Here is a 19,539-nt window from a genome sequence, read left to right on the forward strand (position 1 = left end):
GAGCAAAGGCTCAGCCAGGAGGGGTGGGATTTGCTAACAGCTACCCGAGCGCCTCCGAAGGAGACCTAACAGCTCAAGAGCAGCTGCTTCGCGAATGAATCTACTACCGGATCGGAATCGCGACCCGCTGAGAAGATCCGGCGAGAAACTCAGCGAGCTGATTCATGGGTTAGGTTGCACGACGAACTCTTTGTCGAGTTCGACGAGTACGGTTACCGGGGTCCCTAAGTCTGCTCCTAGTGTTAGAGCTGAAGGCGTCTAATGCAAAGGTTATTGGATCTGATGGATCCGTAAGGACGTGTCTAGGGCGTCGACGCTGACTGGCTCCTGCGTGATCAGGATTCGGGGAGTAGTCAGCGGCGGCAACGATAAGGCGATTATCATGACGCATAGCCTTATCGAAGTACCGTTCCGACGCTGATTTCATGTATTTCTGGATAGATTCGAGACCCAGGTCGTCTTCTTCTTTGTCTCTACCTTATCCTACTAAGTGGGGTCGGCACAGCCACCCTATTCATTTACCTAGTGTTCTAATTATTATTTTTTAGATTTTATCCTTCAATCGCGACTGTCAACACACAATGGGTACATATGTATATAGAATAGAAAACGAAGCATTTTCTGAAAGCACGTACGAAAATATACATAAGTGAAATGTGTTTAAGCAGCTTACTCAAATCATTATTTTATTTGATATAGAGATATTACAAATCTAAATGGTCTTTATTGCGTGTCTGATAACACATCTAGTTTTAATTTAGTTCTGTGCTAGAGCGTGAATTTTATTGGCGGCCGCCTGATATATCGCGGTACCAATCGTAAATCTGTTGTGGTAAAATAAATAATTTAAAACTAATAAAACAGGCTGTGTACTCGCAATACCATAATGCAAGTCGTTCCTCGCAGACTCTTCACAAGTGACTTATTTATTTTGAATGTCAACTGGTTTTTTTTAAACAAATGCTTTTTCGTACAAACGTATCAATTTCTTTTTAGAATCAAAATGAATTTTAATATTTCGTGTACATGTTTGTAAAAAGGTTTTTCCGTTACTTAGTATATTTTTTACAGAAACCATTCTCATTGACTGACTTGGTGGCACTAGAGTTAGCACTCTAGACTCCTAGATCGAGGATTCAATTCCCCCATGAGGTAAACATTCGTGTAATGAATACACTTGATTGATCTTAGTTTGGGTATTTCCTATGTAAATTTATATATCGACGCTTGAAAGGCAAACGTGACTAAGCGACAATAACTGCTTTGTACATCAATGATAGGCAATAACCATATTCGATGCGCAAAAAAAATATATTTCTAGGTCTATTAAAATCATTTCAATCCTATAACCACTAGTTAGATTCGACTACAGCTAGATTCGTTAAAATAAATTTTGTTTTCAGGTATTTCAACTTTAAATTAGTCTATTGTAAAACTCACGCATTGTCGCTTAGTCACGTTTGCCTTTCAAGCGTCGATATGTAAACGTAAAAAATTATGTATGTCACTATCTATTTCCATAGTAAAAGTAAATACAGTCAAAACCGTTTACTGCGACATCGTTTAATACAACATGCCGGTTATAATAACCAAGAACAAAGGTCCCGGCTGAATGCCATATGACCGCCTTATTAAAAATATTGCTTTCTACGACATTGGTAATAACGACATACCTCATAAAACGACCACATTTAACTAATATTTCGGAGAATTAGATCTGTTAGAACGACCGGCTAAGCTGTATTGTAAACAATTTGAATAGGTATCCACATTTGTCTTCAATGGCTTTTAAAATCAGGAAAGAAAACAATAGGATTTATTTTAGTGTAGGGTCTTTTCTAATTCTTAGAAACAAAACACGTGCATGCGGTAGTCAAAGCCCGCTTCTTCATATCTTTTCAGTTATTTTGTTACTTATCTATACACAAGACGCACCAAAACTTTGTGGAGTTATTCGTGAAACTTTCAAAATGTCACAAAGAAAAATAAAACAAATTAATATTAAAGAAAAATCGCGTATTATATAAATATATTTTTCCAATAATTCCCTATCGATTTGTTTGTACTTGCACGATACACATTAAGCATCACCGGTTGTTACGACTGAATATGAGCAGTCCCTTAGATGTCGTTATAACAGATTTTGACTGTAAATACAAATAAATTAATATAATATAATACAATATATAAATACAAATAAATTAATATAATAGGCAGCGGCTTGGCTCTGCCCCTGGCATTGCTGACGTCCATGAGCGACAGTGACCACTTACCATCAGGTAGGCCGTATTCTCGTCTGCCTGCAAAGGCAATAAAAAATAAAAAAATAACTTTTAGATCCATATGTAGGTACCCAAAATGTATTCCTTAAATTAAATTAAATTAAAAATTTAATTAATCTAAATTATTTGCTCACTACATGCACATAAACGCTCTAAACTCGATTGTGAAAACTGTGATTTTATTATTACATAATTATTTACCAACTCCCATTGTTGCGTAATCACATAGCTGTAATTGGCTACGTGGTGTTTGGTTTAAAATTATAGTAACAGACTTCTTCTGTAAATTTCGTACAAAAGATTGGCTGAAATTGGCTTTTTTATGCTGGGAATGCTGTTGGCCCAAAAGCTTTCACGGGAAGGACGGGCGAATCCAAGAGATCAGCTCTAACAACTGCCCGAGCATCTCCAAAGTAACCGAAATGCTCCGCGACTTGAATTGGAATCACAAGAAGATCCGGCTGTTGGAATTGATAACGTATGCTCTAAAATGATTGCCCTAATTCTTCCAACGGTAGCACCTATACTTACCGATATTTTCAATTTTTCCTTTACCTCTAGCAACTTTCCTGATTCTTGGAAACAAGCCTACGTTGTTCCTATCCCAAAAAGCCCCAATCCTATTTTGCCATCTCAGTTCCGGCCTATATCTATACTTCCTTTTCTTTCCAAAGTCCTTGAGCACATTGTCCACCGTCAGCTGTCGTCTTTTCTCCTCTCCCACAATCTTCTTAGCTCCTTCCAATCTGGTTTTCGCAAGGGCCACAGCACGGTTACAGCTCTTCTTAAAGTGACCGATGACATTCGCTGGGCCATGGAAAACAAACAACTAACTTTATTAGTGTTGTTAGATTTCAGCAGCGCTTTTAACTCTGTTGACTTCGATGTTCTGCTCGAAATACTCAAATCAAACAATATCTCCTCGTCTGCTATTAACTGGTTTGATAGTTACCTTCGGGGGCGCTCGCAATGTGTCCGTCTTGACGAGACTTTCTCGGATTGGCAGAACGTCAGTGCGGGCGTTCCCCAAGGTGGTGTTCTTTCTCCTCTTCTGTTTTCTGTGTTTATAAACTCTGTCACTAGGCTTATATCTTCTAAATTCCACCTCTACGCAGACGATCTCCAGCTATATCGCCACTTCTCGGAGCCTGAAGTTGAATCGGCTATTGCTGCGATGAACAGTGATCTGAAGTCTATCAGTGAATGGGCAAAAGCCTACGGTCTGCACATTAATCCGGGAAAATCACAGGCTATCATTATAGGGGGTAAACAATTGCGCAGTAGACTCAGCGATCCTATACTCCCCCCAATTTATTTGGATGGGACTCAAATAACTCTAACCGATTCAGTTAAAAACCTGGGTGTTATTGTAGATCGACATCTTTCGTGGAGTTCTCACGTTGCTGAGATTAGTAGGAAGGTGCACTTTGCCTTGCACTCGTTGAGATGTCTGCAGGGCTTCTTACCTCAGCATACAAAAATATCTCTCGTCCAAGCTCTCATTCTACCCATAATTGATTACGCCGATGCCTGCTACTTGGATGCCACTGAGGAGCTCTCAAACAAGCTTGAGAGGATGCAAAATCTATGTATCCGTTTTATATACAATCTCAGAAAATTCGATCATGTTTCTCATTTTCGCAAAGAACTTAAATGGCTCCCTATACGCCTTCGTAGGAATACTCGAATATTATGTCTCCTATTCAATATCCTACATAAGCCCACTTCTCCCTTATATTTACGTGAGCGATTCTCTTTCATTCGTTCTCCTGATGCTCCCTGCAGGTCCAACCAACGTTCTGTTTTGTTATTCCCTTCCCACAAAACCAATTTCTATTCTCACTCCTTTACTGTGCACGCGGTCAGACTGTGGAATTCGTTGCCAGCTGACATCCGAGTTTGCAAGTCTGTTTCCGTTTTTAAATACAAGGTCAAACAATTTTATCTATCATCAACCGAATGATCATGGTTCTATACTCTTCGCATATACGAGTGTTTCTGTGTTACTTATAATATTTGCTATGTGTATGTGCTATAATTCTCATGTTGTATTTGTTATTTTAGTTATGTGTTCTACACACACTTATCACTTTTTATTATTATTCTCATTATCCTCTCGCAGGTCTGCTGGAAGAGATTTCTCAAAGAAATAAGCAGTGCCTTTGTACATAATTTTCCTATTACTCTGTACTGTGTCTTGTTTTCTGTGTGTACATAAATAAATAAATAAATAAATAATCCGGTGAGATGTTGCGCTGATAGTAGTGTCACCTAGTGAGCTTTAGCATTAGAGCAGCATTAGAGGCCAGTGTCACCTTAAATGCTTCGACGAGTGCGATGACTTGTTCTTTGGCTGTCGATAGGGTCAAAGATCATGTCAACTGCAATAAAGAGGTCTGTAGAATGCTTAAAACATCTTCAAAGTGATTGTGTACGCGTCAGAAGTCACCACGCAACTTTTATCCCGGTTAGTTTAATCCTCAAAATTTAATATGTAATTCTGAGAATTGAACAAATTAAAGAACGCGAGTAAAATCACGACGAATAACTAGATATATAAAAAGAAATATGTAATATGATGACAAGTTAACTGATAAAGAACAAGGAAATCGTAACATTTGAACGAACTTTTTTACCTAAAATTAAATACGTAAACTCCAGAACCTTGTACTTCCACGGAATGACATAAATAATTCCGTATTACATCAACAGCTCAGCTTCCTTATAGAGATGGGTGCCGGTGAAATATTGAAGACATTTAAGAAATTAATTAACCACGTAAACGGGGCTCCGTTGTTGGATTTTTTTATCATAGCATTGGCATAATTTGTTTGATGCTGTACCGCACCGCCTCCAGTGAAACTTGTTTAACAACTTATATAAGGAATTTTGTAAGAGTTGATTCGTTTAGTCGGTCTTTCTTATAACGTCAAGTAAATTAGTAGATAATAAATAACGAACTTAATTTGTTATGTGCAAATTAGATGGCGGAGTTTGTAGTGTGTATGTATCTTAGTAATAGTAATATGCATAGTAATATGCATCATATCAAAAGTAGTATATAGTTGAATTTGTCATGATATTTTCGGCCAGCATCGCGCTCTTTGTTTCTTGTTTGATTTTTTATGGCTCAGATGGCTGGACAAACTCACGGCCTATCCGATCATAAGTGATTACGGAAGCCCATGGACATTGACAAAGTAAATCATATCACCCATTTTGAGATATGAGTTTTAAGTGATTTAATACAACAGTTGCCCTTACAAACTGAAACCCATTTCTGCTTACTGCTCGGCAGAAATAGGCAGGTTGATTGTACCTACCCGTGTGGGCTCACAGACGCCGCACAAATTATAGTTGTTTACTACTTCTAACATTAGTTCCACTGGTATTTCCACTACTTTATTGGTCTGGTAACTACTGACTGACCGGACTACTACACCACGGTGTGTTAATATGAGTTTCGGTTAAAATCAGTTAGCTTACAAAAGATGTTACGCTATTTTCTAACTTGGGGCCGCTGGGTATAGAACGTTTATGTAATTTATATTTCTCATCCGTCCGGGAGCAGTAGCTTGGGTTGCTTATTTTATTGCATCAACCTTCTTACTAATTGCTCTCCTACTTTGACAATTGAAGGTCTATAGTTTATATAATCATATTGGTCTGGTTTACATTGAGGTCTAGATGACTTAATTTTGAGTTTGGTGTCCAGAGATCAGCAGCTTTAATTGAAAACCGTAGGTGAAGTTGTTTGATGGTTTCAATTATCTTCTATGTAAGTACCACTTATTCCAAACAAGTAGGGCCATAAAGCGGGCGATTAACGCCGGTTATAAAACTGTATGTTGTAACTATGTATGTATGTAAATATGGAGATTCCGCCGAGCCCTTCGTCTAATAAAAAGGGAAGAATGCCCACTATTACCCTCATTGATTAAATTCTCTTTCTCATTTTCTTTCTTTCTCACCATTTAAACAGTAAATTTGGATATAAATCTTACATTTTTTTCACTCGTTTCCCTAGAATAACTTGGCTGTGTACCATTAAGTGTAAAAATATTAATATAATTATCACGTATTTGGTTTGTTATTGGAGCACTTCAATTTCAATAGCTCAAAGGAAGTGTTTGTTTGTGTCCATCACCATCCGGCTTTTATTTCTCACAAATACCGCTTATAGATTTCAATTAGTACTAATATACTTAAACTACAGAGTTTATTTCGATATCAAACCTAGGAAATGTTGTTTAAATATTTGTCTGAATTTATTTGTATTAAGCATTGTATTGTCTATAGCCGTATTTTAACGGAATGTTTATTATCTTAGAAGAAGGAAGAACGTACGTACGGCTTATATGTTGGAGAGTGATTACCGTTGCTAATGGACATTAACAATGCCAGGGACATGCTGAGCCTTTAACCATTAAGTTTGTATTTAAAAAAAAACTTGTAAATGAAAAGGATATCTATAATAAATCGATTTTAGTAACATGACCAACTTTTGTCGAGGCTTATCATTTAGGCCACGGCGACTTCATACTCCGACCAGAAGTTGAACAACAAATCCGTATTTACTATTGATTAATTAAAATCAAATACGATGCAATTTTGTTCATAAACAGTAATATGTAAACGGTATTTTAAACAATTCCATTGCATGTACAAATTAGAAGATTTGCCTTCCTACACGAAACAGTACTACACGGACTTTGCGTAATTGTGTTACAGATACCATTGTTTGCAACGACACATCGAACTACCAGTAAAACACGTTTAAAGAAAACTATGTTTTATAGAGTTTTATTTAAGAATCTTTATAGTATAACATTATTTTTCTTTATCAATTCATAAGTAAACGCAGTATGCGGCACGGAAACGCATTGCTTTCCAACGCACTGGAACACGTGTTTTTACTTAATGAGTTTGATTTGAACGAACGGGAAATCTTTCGGAATATCCTGTGAAACCAGTTTGATCGTGATATCCGTGCCGTTTTAGTTAAATGTTAGCACATCCGCCATTACACGAGACATTGGCATTTCCAATTCGCTTAATAAATATATCAGCGTATTTATAACAATAACGTAATTTATTGAAATATTAACCTGCATGTGTTTTTTTTAATTGAATAAGTTTAGAATTCAAAAAGTATTCCAACAAAAAAAAACCCTTGGAATCGTCAGCGAATTTATTATTGTTGAAAGAAGCCTCAATGTGTAATAAGTTTTTTTTCCTACCTATTCTGATAGCCTTGAGAGGCTATAACAGCGTTACCCTAGCGTGTAGGTGAGCTCTTGGGGCTCAAACCGGAGGTGTTGCTGACACACCATATATACCAAAAAAAAAAAAAAAAGTTGTTGCTGACACTGGCCCTAGCAAGTGCAGTGCTTCGCAGAATCTACCACCGGATCAGAAACGCGACCCACTGAGAAGATCCGGCTCAGGAAACTCTGTGGGCTGTGTCTATGGGTTGTATGAAGTGCCCGGCCAGCCATTCTATTGTATACATTATTACGTGCTCTATTCTCCGCTTGTCTTTTCTAACGGTTAGGATTATTGTCGCACTTGTTTTCAGATCCGCTTAAGGCCCATGATATTAAATAACATCCTGAGCGTCCGTAGACCTGGCCACAACCTTAATACGATATCGAAATATGAAGTTTAAGCCTCAGTTTCATTGGATGTCTTTCCATTCAAACGGAAACATGACTGCTTTGCAGCCGATATAGGCGGGATGGTTCTTTTTTCTTGTCGTCGCACCTTGAGAATATCAAACTACATGGCAACATTTTTTTTTATTGCTTAGATGGTTGGACGAGCTCACAGCCCACCTGGTGTTAAGTGGTTACTGGAGCCCATAGAAATCTAGAACGTAAATGCGCAACCCAGCTTGAGATATAAGTTCTAAGTTCTCAGTATAGTTACAACGGCTACCCCACCCTTCAAACCGAAACGCATTACTGCTTCACGGTAGAAGAAATAGGCAGGGTGGTGGTACCTACCCGTGCGGACTCACAAGAGGTCCTACCACCAGTAATTACGCAAAGTATAATTTTGCGGGTTTGATTTTTATTACACGATGTTATTCATTCACCGTGGAAGTCAATCGTGAACATTTGTTAAGTACGTATTTCATTAGAAAAATTGGTACCCGCCTGCGGGAATCGAACACCGGTGCATCGCTCAACACGAATGCACTGGACGTCTTATCCTTTAGGCCACGACGACTTCAACATGAAAATAATTTGTAGCAATGCTCATCCACCATGCAACAATCTTCTGCAAACATTGCCATCATTATAATTTATTATGAACAAAGCCAGTGAAACCACTGCGCAATGGAATCAACAAGGTGTAACCATATCACGGTCTCAACCATTGTTTTGCCATCTATCAAATTGTCAAACATAACCCCCCTACATGGATGTTATTTTATAAATCATACCTACTGCATGTAACCGTCCACTTCACTTCTATCTTAAGGGTGGACTCTGTGTCCGTATGTAACCGTGACGTCATGATCAAAAGTCATGATTTTCGCATATTGTTTTCGATTTTCTTGTTGGCCCGAAATGTGTGTTCGTTATCTCAGGCCAGTTTAAATGAACATTTAATACGTTACGATTTTGAGGAAGACGGCACCGTGAGTGTTTTTTTTAGCTAATTGTATATTTGTAACTACTTAGCTATTATATTTGTTATTTAATAACATTATAAATACCTGAATCACGAAAATAATATTTTACTACTGTTGTTTGACTAGCAGCTTTATAAAGAAAGTAAGCGTGACTATAAATTAGCCTGATTAAAACTTAATTCTTACCTATTTATTACGCGCTTATGTCAATTGAAAACATGAGTGGATGAAGGGGTTAATTTTTTTTTTCGGGGTGGCATGGCGCCGCGTGTCTTTTTGTAGTGTTGACCGCGGGAACCCCCCTACTCTGACTGGGTTCTGACCCCGGACGGAGATCGGACGTTGGGTGTAAGAGTGCAGGGGAGTCGTTTAGTGGGTGGGCCCTAAAATTCCTTGGGCCCGCGGTCTGCTCTCAACACCTGCAGATCGTTGAGTCCCACATACCCCGCGCGCCCCCTAGGCGCGGGGATCCCGTAAGAGGTTCGGCCCAGGGCCGAAAAAAAAAGTAACAAGAGTTTGTTGCCCGTTTTCTCAAAATTAACAAATTATATCAGATCCCCTTCATCCACTCATGACTTCAATTATGTGACATAATATTTTTTAAGCCTGAATTTTTTTATTTATCAACTAATTTCTATGAAAAGTCTTCGTCAAAGTCTATTTCAATCCAGTATTGAAACTCATACTCAAATTAGTCCCAGTTTCATGATTTTTTATTTTATTTAACAAACTAAAATGATATATAAAATTATTTTGTTTTAGAATTTAACAAACATCGAAACATTACAGAAAGATGCAACGAAATATGCAAGTTTTGCACCACCGAGGCGTCACGTTTCGTTAAAGGTTGGTCGAAATTTGATTCGTTTCTGATAAATATTCAATTAGAATCGATTAACGTATATGCTTAGTTTATAACACGCATTAGTTCTCTAATCTTCTTCTTCTATCTTCTATATATATATAAAAATGAATTGCTGTTCGTTAGTCTCGCTAAAACTCGAGAACGGCTGGACCGATTTGGCTAATTTTGGTCTTGAATTATTTGTGGAAGTCCAGAGAAGGTTTAAAAGGTAGATAAATATGAAAACGCTCAGAATTCAATAAAAATAACAATTTTGTTTTCCCTTTGATGTGTCCCCCGTCGGACGGATTCCTTTTGTTTGTTCCAAGTTTATTTTATACAAAAGTTTAGGTCTTTTATTTATCAATTGAGGCACTACGAAGTCTGCCGGGTCAGCTAGTATAGTAATATAGTAATTTTATAGATTAACTATGACTAAAACATATTTCTATTGCGACAAAGGAGATTTATAATCTAACTAATATCATAACGGCTTGAAGATCTGAAATATAACCTGAACAAAAACTCTCCATTAGCATTAAAGATACCATACATCAGCGAGATATTCAAAAATTTTACGAGGAAGAAACTTGGACATTTTTTATTGCCCTTGTAGGCAGAGGCAGACGAGCATACGCCGCCGAAACCCCCCCACCCCTGATGGTTTTTTTTATGTTTAAGAAATTACTGGTGGCCCGGAGGCCTTTCCACTTTTACCAGGGCAGGTGGACGAGCAGGGGCTCAGTCAGGAGGGTTGGATTTGCTAACAGTTACCCGAGCGCCTCCAAAGGAGACCTAACAACTCAACAGTAGCTGCTTCGAGAATAAATCTACTACCGGGTCGGAATCACGACCCGCTGAGAAGATCCGGCAAGAAACTCAGCGGGCTGATGTTTAGGTTAGGTAGCACGTCGAACTCTTTGCCGAGTTTGACGAGTACGATTACCGGGGTCCCTATTCCTAGTGTTAGAGCTAAAGGTGTCTAATGCAAGGGTTATTGGATCTGATGGACCCCTGATGGTGAGTGGTTACCGTCGCCTATGGACTTCAGCAATGCCAGGGGCAGAGCCAAGCTGCTTCCTACCATATACCTATATAATAATGTTTTGTATCTTCTTCGGTTTTCGCGAGACGTTGACGTAATTAATAATACTTTTATGGTTTAATCTTATGTTTTTATTGCCAATGTATTATTTTTGACGTTAGAAATACTTTAACAGTTTTCTTTACAGTGGTCACGAGTAGAGATGAGTCGGATTTATTAGAACAGACCTGAGTATTAGGTATTTTACGAGAATAGGCTGCACCTAATTCCATTTTGTCAATGTGTATAATCCACCCGTTCCACCTAATCTTCGTATTCTTAAAATATAAAATCGAATGTTCAGCATACGCTCCGACCTGTTCCTGCGCTATCTCACTCACTTACACGTTGCAACGTATCTCACAATCCCAAAATTCCTAATCCTAATCATTCAAATAATTATCCAACGATCACATTAATCAAATCCTAATAACGAACTCAGAACTTGAGATTAGGAATAGGCAGACTGAGATTGCTTGCTAAGTAAAGTATTGGTTGTGAATGAGATTAGAAAGATTATGTGGATTAGGTATTTCTTAAGATTATGAACAGTTGGACCTAGTATCTGATTTACCTAGTACAACCTATCTCTAATCACGCGCGTCTTAGGTCGAGTTCTACCTTAGTCGTCCACGACCACGTAAAACTCAAATAATATAATGATAATAAAACACACGAGATTAAAGTATAAAGGTAGATTTAATGATATTTACAGTTTCTTCACTCGTACGTTAAATTTAACCCAAAAAGTATAATGCACTTATACGCAAAAAACTTGAATGCAATCCTGAGTTCGCTGTTGCTCGGAACACTATCGGAACACAAATCCTTAAAATCGAAATAATTTTTAATTATACCATCAAAAACATAGAAAGAGCAAAATTTGTATAGAATCCGAAGTGATTTGAAAGAATAAACAGAATCAACTGCGCCTGTGCGATTTTACCTACTAACTGAAATTGGGGCCCATCTAATTATTGCGACAGCTATGACATTAATGCTGTTGTAAACTGGTGTTGTTCATATAACGTTATCCAATCTAATGAAAAGTAGTTAAATATATATTAAATTGGTCCTGTTTTGAGTTTTATACATTACACTGCTGAAGCGATGATGGAAACATCGCTCGCTTGGCCCACATTTCCGATAAACTTGGCACGACGGAAGTGACTCAACAGCCAGCCGATACATAAAATGTATAATGAATACATTATTCTAAATAAAAAAATATTATCCATTCTAATTCCCATGATTGTTTGAGTAATTATAACATCGGGGATGGTGCATAACTGAAAGTCTTTTCCCATGACGACCGCGACCTTCCTCGCCGTCAGATCACGATCAGTTCTTGGTATGTGAATAACCGTTTAGAGCATTGAAGACGAGAAAGAAGAATTTGAATGATTCATATCTTTCATGCACCTATTTTTTATTTATGTTTAAACATACTGGGCTAATAATTTGCTAAAAAACAAAGTAATTTTCAATTTTAATAGTGAAATTATTTAGCGTTGGGAATCCTCATGAAATTTTAGTTTTACTATTTATTTAGCGTGATATCTACGTATTTCAATACAAACATTGAAATACTCATTGTAGGAAATTATACTCGAAGAATAATAACAAAAGTAACTTTCTTACATTTGTTATTTAAAACTTTTAAATAAAATTTAGTAACTAAAAGTAAAAGTACAAGCTGCACACGAAACAGACACCGAAGGGCCGTGAGAAGGGAAACACGAGCTATCTTATGTCGTCATCGAACCAGAAACAAATGTAGTGCCCTAATCGAACTCAATTATTTGGAAAGGAAATGCCCTTTTAACTGCAATTCTTCGAATTTACGTTTCTCTCTCTCTCTCTCTCGGCCCAAAGACGTCCACTGATAGGCACACGCCTCCCCCATTAGGATATCTCTTTGTGTTTCAATAGACAGAGATAAAACACCTGAGTATCATTTTCTATCTCCGTTAGCAACCAATTTTCTTCTTTTTTTTTGTTTAGTAACTATTGACGAATAGTCATAAGGATCTCTTTGGATTACGACAGCTCCTTTTTTTTCGAAATGTCTATAATGAACCAAAAAATCAATCTGAATATTGAGATGTTCGTGACATTAGTCGAATTTCTTTAAAATACTATTAAACCAGCAGTTGGATTTAAAATAATTATGATAAATGTTATTTAATTTTTTTAACCCGGATAATTTTATATTTTATGTGCTTAAAAGCCCACGTATTGTTACCATGTACCTTAAATTTTCTATGCGATTAATTAACGAAACCCATGGACATCAATCATAACGTGAGTACCACCATCCACCTTGAGACAAGAGTACGGAGTCTGTATTTTGCTCCTACCCTACAGACCAGAACGCATGACTGCTTTGCGGAAGGCAGGATGCTTCGTACCTTTTTTTTCCTACCTATTCTAGTAACCTCGAGGGGTTATTCTAGATTCACCGAGCTAGTAGGTGAGTTCACGGGGCTCAAACCGGGAGTGTTGCTAACACTGGTCCTGGCAAGAACAGTGCTCCGCAAAATCTAGCATCGGATCGGAAACGCGACCCACTGAGAAGATCCGTCGAGAAACTCAGTGGGCTGTGTCTATGGGTTAATTTACTCGTCGAGCCCTTCGTCGCTAGCGACGGGTTCGGCGAGGACGGTGACCGGACCCGTGCATGCTTACTATACGCCGTATCAGTTAAGTAAGCAATTACTATCTCTACTGCAATACTAAGTAATGTGTAATTTTCATATGACGCATTTAAACAATCTCTAGATTAAATGGTTTTAGTTTTTACAATTGGAGCTCTACACAATAATTAAGTTTTGAATTAGTACAACTGGTGGTAAGACCTATTATGAATCCGCACGAGTAGGTACCACCACCCCGCGTAGTTCTGCCGTAAAGCAGTAATGCGTTTCGGTTTGAAGAGAGGGGTAGCCGTTGTAACTATGCTGAGACCTTAAAACTTATATCTCAAGGTGGGTGGCGCATTTACGTTGTAGATGTCTATGGGCTCCGGTAACCACTTAACACCAGGTGGACTGTGAGCTCGTCCACCCATTTAGGCAATAAAAGAAAACCGACTTGTAGGCTCTAATTTTATCAACAGAAGAGGAGCTTTTCTAACCTGTTTATGTGAAACATAACATTTTTAAATCAGGCCCGATCTCGTAAGAAATCAAAGTAATTTACAATAAGGTTGACTTTTTGGTGGGAATGCGAGGAGTGAATTTGTGTGATTTTTTTATATTTGTGATTTAGTTTTATTTATTGTTTCTTCAGGTTTAAATGTGTAGGTAATAACTGTGGTTTATCAACTGTTTAGTATCTGTGAAAGTGCACAAATGTGGGAAAATAAAACAAAGACAAACAAATAAAACAAAAGACGTAACTTCTCAAGATCCTCCAAAAAGTCCACTGAAAAAGTCTCCGTAAATAACCACCATTTTACTGAGATTATATTTCATCCCATATTATCTCATCACATCTCATTTCATGCCGTGCCATGTTTCATATTAATCAACCTCATTTCATTTCACTTCATATTATCATTTTTCATATATTAAAAATTGATAGTGCAGTTTTCATTAAAATTAAAATAAGACTTGACCTAAAGGTCTTAGTTACCAGGTCACAAAATCCCTTAAAATAAATACAACAAGGTAAACGCTGAACATCTAGAGCGTATCAATGAATCACAATTCCATGTTTCCAGGAAACGCCGGACAATGCACTATCCAGTACCAGTCACAGTCGAGGGTTGCTACACCAAGAGCACTCAGGTCAGACTACTACTAGACTTTTTTTTTCTGATGACATTCAGAAATTAGCGATTCATTTTGTTATTTCTTAATTGTCTTCGAATGCAAACGGGTATACTGAACACAGGATGATGAGTGGTTAACATCGCTTATGGATATCAACAAAAGTAGGTGTACAGCCAAACCGCCGTCTACCGCCGAAAACTCTTCTCCAATCTCGTTCGAAGAAGGACATGCCTTAGCGCTCACACAACACACTGGAAACGTAGAAAACTATAAACGCATCATGTATGAACGTAATGGTTCCAGGGACCCGTCATAAACTATGCTTCATCGCTCACAAGATCGCTCTTAGCGATAAGACCGCCAATTGTACTTTTTTGTGTTTAATGTATCGCACTGTTTATGTGTTTTTTGGTGTACAATAAAAAATACTCTCTCTCTCTCTCTCTCTAGAAATTTTTACTCTAATGGCAAAAACAGATAATAAGATAATTTCATACAAATATTCAGAGAGAGAAGCACACTTCACAAAAAATACGATGAGGTCCGAACTGATCCGTAGACAACCGTCATAGAGCATCCGAAGGATTTTGTTAATTCCTACATCATACGAACACACTCATTACCCGATGGAAATTGATATCGTCATTCATGAACTGTCTATACAAAAACTGCGAACATAGCTCAATTGATTTGATTTCAATATATTTATCATTTACAATAGACGGTTGTTTATATTTATAAACTCTGTAATTGTCAAAGTGTCATTGTCTGACTGTCTTTATTTATTAGATCAGCTTGAGAAACAATTTGAGTATGGCAATAAAAATGGATTGACGAATGGAATGATAATGAATTTGGTGCTATTATTATCTTACTGCTATATTTTTTCTAATCTCGTCAATTTCACGTCACTAGATCTGTTTGTTTAATTTTAGCGTTAAATCTCTTAATTCTTCCGTCAGAATTATATACACAGATTCACTTAGGGTTTAGGGTAGATAAAATTAAAACTACTTTTACGGTTTAATTTCTTATTTTTATTCATAATTATATTATTTCCGATGTGTCGAATACTTTACAGTTTGTTGTGACGTATGTTCGTGAAAGAAAAGTAAAATTTGGAAATAATTGATTATTGAAAAATAAGACTGTCATTATCACCGTATAATAATAATTCTTCGCTAGGCATTTAAAATTAACATTATTATTTCTCACCCCCACAAAGATTCTCCTCATTAACGCCCCCGCAACTGGTGTAGGGAGTCCAACACTCATATAAATATCAGCCTATCCATTAAGTACATGTATTTTCTACATGGATACCAAGTTTGAAGTCAATCGGATGCACGGTTCAGTAGTTATAACGGAACGTCCGTAAAAACCACTGTAGACTTGTATATTAGTATAGATATTCAAATGTTAACGAATAACACTTTAGTTGTGCGTGAGCATGAAAACTGTTTAGTATTAGAAACGTCGGAAATAATAATAATAAAAACGAGAGATTAAGCCTTTTAATCAAATTTAATTATTTCACAAGCAGTGTATTGTTTTTAATCAGGTTATGCATTAAACGAATACGAAGAAACGCCTTACGTTCATGGCATCGAGTACAATGTTCCAGATGAACATTCGGTACCTTATGATCATAAGTATTATGATCGTGAGCCTCACCATTACGCGCCACACTATTTGGAACACGGATACCGTTACAAGCCTTATAATCACGTAAGTTTTTTTTTGTTTTTTTTTTTGTATAGCTTGGACGAACCCACCGCGCACTTGATGTTAAGTGGTAACCGGAGCCCAGAGACATCTACAACGTAAATACCTTGAGACATGAATTCTAAGGTCTCACTTTTAACAGTACAACGGTTGCTCCATCCTTCAAACCGAAACGCATTACTGCCTCACGGCAAAAATAGGCAAGGTGGTTGTACCTACCCGTGCGGACTCACAAGACGTCCTACCACCAGTAGTATTAACGGTTAATAAAACCAGTTAATATTTGTTTAAAACAAAATCCAATTTATTTCATTTATTGATATGTATTTTTTCCTCAGTTTTACCACAACATGATTTAATTTTTATTATAAAACAATTACGTTCTAATTCTAGGTACCGCATTCATAGTTTTATAAATATTTTTTCCATTTGCAGTTCATGAACCAGTATGATAAACTTAAATTAGTCTAATTTTGAATTAATGAAATAATTCATAAATTATACTAATACCTAATGTTAAATGACCGCAACAGTAGGTACAAAGGCTAAAACTTACTGTATAAAAGATTTATTAGTGTCAACAGAAACAAACAGATCGTTTTTATTAAATTTACAAGAAGAAACTATAAGTTTGTTATGTAAGCTTGTGATACAAACGGGGCAGAACCAAACGAAAAAAAAACCTTTATGCGTTAAAATATTTATAGAAAAATATCCAATGTTGATCGATATAAACAAATTCAGGTTTCCAATTGCAAAGCCATAAAATCACTTTTCAATAATCGACGAAACCAACGCCTGATAACGTCTCACCGCTTAAGCCTACAGGTTATTTATGAAGACAAGAAATAGTAGTTTTAGCATGCTATTAACATCTATGCAGTACTGAAGGCCTTTATTTAACCGCATTTGTTTAATATCTTACGTACGTAGTTAGATTTTTGTCATATTTAATCAGGACATTTTCAGAGAGAAGGCGCGGAAAAAGACTAAAAGACTGGCGATCGTTTGGGAGAATTGAATTTGGCCAGAACAGTAGACGTCTTTCAGCTATTAACGATAATAAAACATTATTTAATCAACTTAGTCAATCGTGCTATTTCGTATCGAAAATGAGATGAAAATGGAATTTTGCTTAACCTAATTTGTATTGTATTACTAGTGCCACGTTGTCAAATGTTATACAAAAAAATAAATCAGTAACTTCGGTATTGTTCCCTCGTGCATTTTAAAAAACAATTCGATGAAGAAAATTCGTAATAATAGTTATAAGTATCTTTTGAAATTCTAATCCTTCCGCGCCTAATTACAAGGCGTTAAAAAGAATGTATGTATGTCACATCTTGCTACGTACTGTGTCGTATGTTGTGTTTTAACCGACTTTAAAATATGAATGGAGTGTAGTTTCTTTAAATATTTACCGACATTACGGATATTACCGACAAATATTACCTCGTATAATCATATAAACGTTTCTAAGATGTTTAATATTGCATTAAAATTCGGTACGTGATTATTTTGACTAAGAGTCTATGTCACATTCAATTATTATATTTTGTAAACATTATTCTTTGGATTCTTTGGCTAAACTATTTTTTTTTATCGGGGCTGTGGTTTATTAGTTACTAGTCATGGTTTTTAAATTGAATGTCAATACTAATATTACGATGTTTTGAATTATTTAAAATACGTGTTTTTTTTTTAAATCTTATAATTCTTTGTAGAAATGTAACTATAACATTCTCACGTATTTTGGTTTTCTGAGAGAAATCTTAAGACCTATTGCTCAATTTCTAATAGTACTACCATGAAATGAAACGCGCGTATTTACATTCGGAATCTTCGGGCACCACGTTGTAAACGCGACCGCTCTTCAAACATTATTTAGAAGTCCCAAATGCATATTTCAATACAAAATATATGATTTATTCATAGCAGAAATCGATAGGATAATGGTACCCATAAAATGCTTTACAAGTAGTTCTAAAAATTGATCAAAAAGTGGTAGTAGCGGGGAATGACCTTAAAATCTCACTATATTGTGGTTTAACTAGTATCATGGTTCCTTTATTTGCTCCCCATTCAAATTAGACAGGACTCACAATACGCCCTACTACCATTTAATGGCGGTTGGTAATCGCGGTATGCTGTCCATTCTCTGGTATGTCCCTTTTTACAAGACCCGCGGGAAGGGATGTGGTGGTGCTATCCTAAACCGGCAACACACAGACGAAATTTGAATTGGACGAATTTTAGGTTTTCCTACGTCCCTCTGAAGGAAGAACAGCGTATACGACAACTACATTACTCAGTTCTAAAACACTTATGTTACAGGCATTAGCGGCGAAAACACTTCTCTGGCCAATAGCCGGTATTGCCCTGCTGGGAGCAGCGGCTGCACTTGTTACCAATCCTGTTCTATTGCAACTAGGCGTTGTCTCCGGCAGGAAACGGCGTGACATTGACGACATACAGGGCCCGGATTACAATAAAAAACTACGGGACATCCCAACGAAACTTGACAAGGCGTTTGAACCTAATATAGCAGTTCAACATGTAGCAGACTTTCATCACAGAATGACTAATTGGAAGGAATTTATGGCAGTGAAACACGCCGACAGAACCGTTAAGAAAAATAACGATTTCATAAAACTAAACATTGACAAAAGCGATGAAGATCAAAACTTTGTTCCGATACCTTTAATCAGAAAGCAATAAAGACATCTACTTTCATAGATTCAGATTGGAGAGACGTACACTATTTTTTTTGTGAAGAACAAGATATAATAATAATAAAATTGTGTACCATTATTAGTACGCGCGTTAATGATATACCTAATTTTAAATTATTCTTATAATTTTCGACATCAATCGTGATCGACAAATTCAGGGGGTCAACAAAGCCTTTTCGGGGCGCTAAAGATTATTTTCTAGCTTCGATTAAAGAAAGACATGCCATGAGGCTGGAGACACCGTGGAGGAAATATCATTTCAGGCTGTTGGTACGAAACAGATATGTCAAAATTATGACATAAATTGATTAAAACAATGATTTTAGCTGATTATTCATAATAAAGTATTATGTTTTACTGAGAAACATTCGCGACTATTTTTAGGATAAGATTTCAATAACAGATATAAAAAATATCTACATTAAAAAAAACCGTAGTTTTTTATTATAATATACC

At 36.7% G+C, this 19,539-nt stretch overlaps 2 protein-coding genes across 5 annotated transcripts in view; one reads left to right on the forward strand and one right to left on the reverse strand.

Moving 5' to 3' along the window:
• The window catches only part of LOC101743268 (protein sprint), a 276,135-nt gene that overhangs the window by 256,105 nt on the left and 491 nt on the right, over window positions 1-19,539 (reverse strand). The gene's annotated exons all lie outside the window — the stretch shown is intronic.
• LOC105841944 (uncharacterized) lies at window positions 1,148-19,160 on the forward strand. Its single transcript, XM_062673782.1, has 6 exons — window positions 1,148-1,152; window positions 2,844-3,489; window positions 9,685-9,768; window positions 14,575-14,641; window positions 16,188-16,354; window positions 18,686-19,160. Exons 1-6 carry the CDS (start codon window positions 1,148-1,150, stop codon window positions 19,067-19,069), a joined length of 1,353 nt encoding a protein of 450 aa, XP_062529766.1. The 3' UTR covers window positions 19,070-19,160.

Source organism: Bombyx mori, chromosome 18, assembly GCF_030269925.1.
Source record: "Bombyx mori chromosome 18, ASM3026992v2".
Classification (NCBI taxonomy): Eukaryota; Metazoa; Arthropoda; class Insecta; order Lepidoptera; family Bombycidae; genus Bombyx; species Bombyx mori.

What these genes read in the sequence shown, in the direction of transcription:
- LOC105841944 (XM_062673782.1), top strand. An exon ending in TGAAGTCTATCAGTGAATGG is followed by an intron (nt 3,490 to 9,684) that starts GCAAAAGCCTAC and finishes ATTTTGTTTTAG; the next exon opens with AATTTAACAAACATCGAAAC. An exon ending in GCTACACCAAGAGCACTCAG is followed by an intron (nt 14,642 to 16,187) that starts GTCAGACTACTA and finishes GTTTTTAATCAG; the next exon opens with GTTATGCATTAAACGAATAC.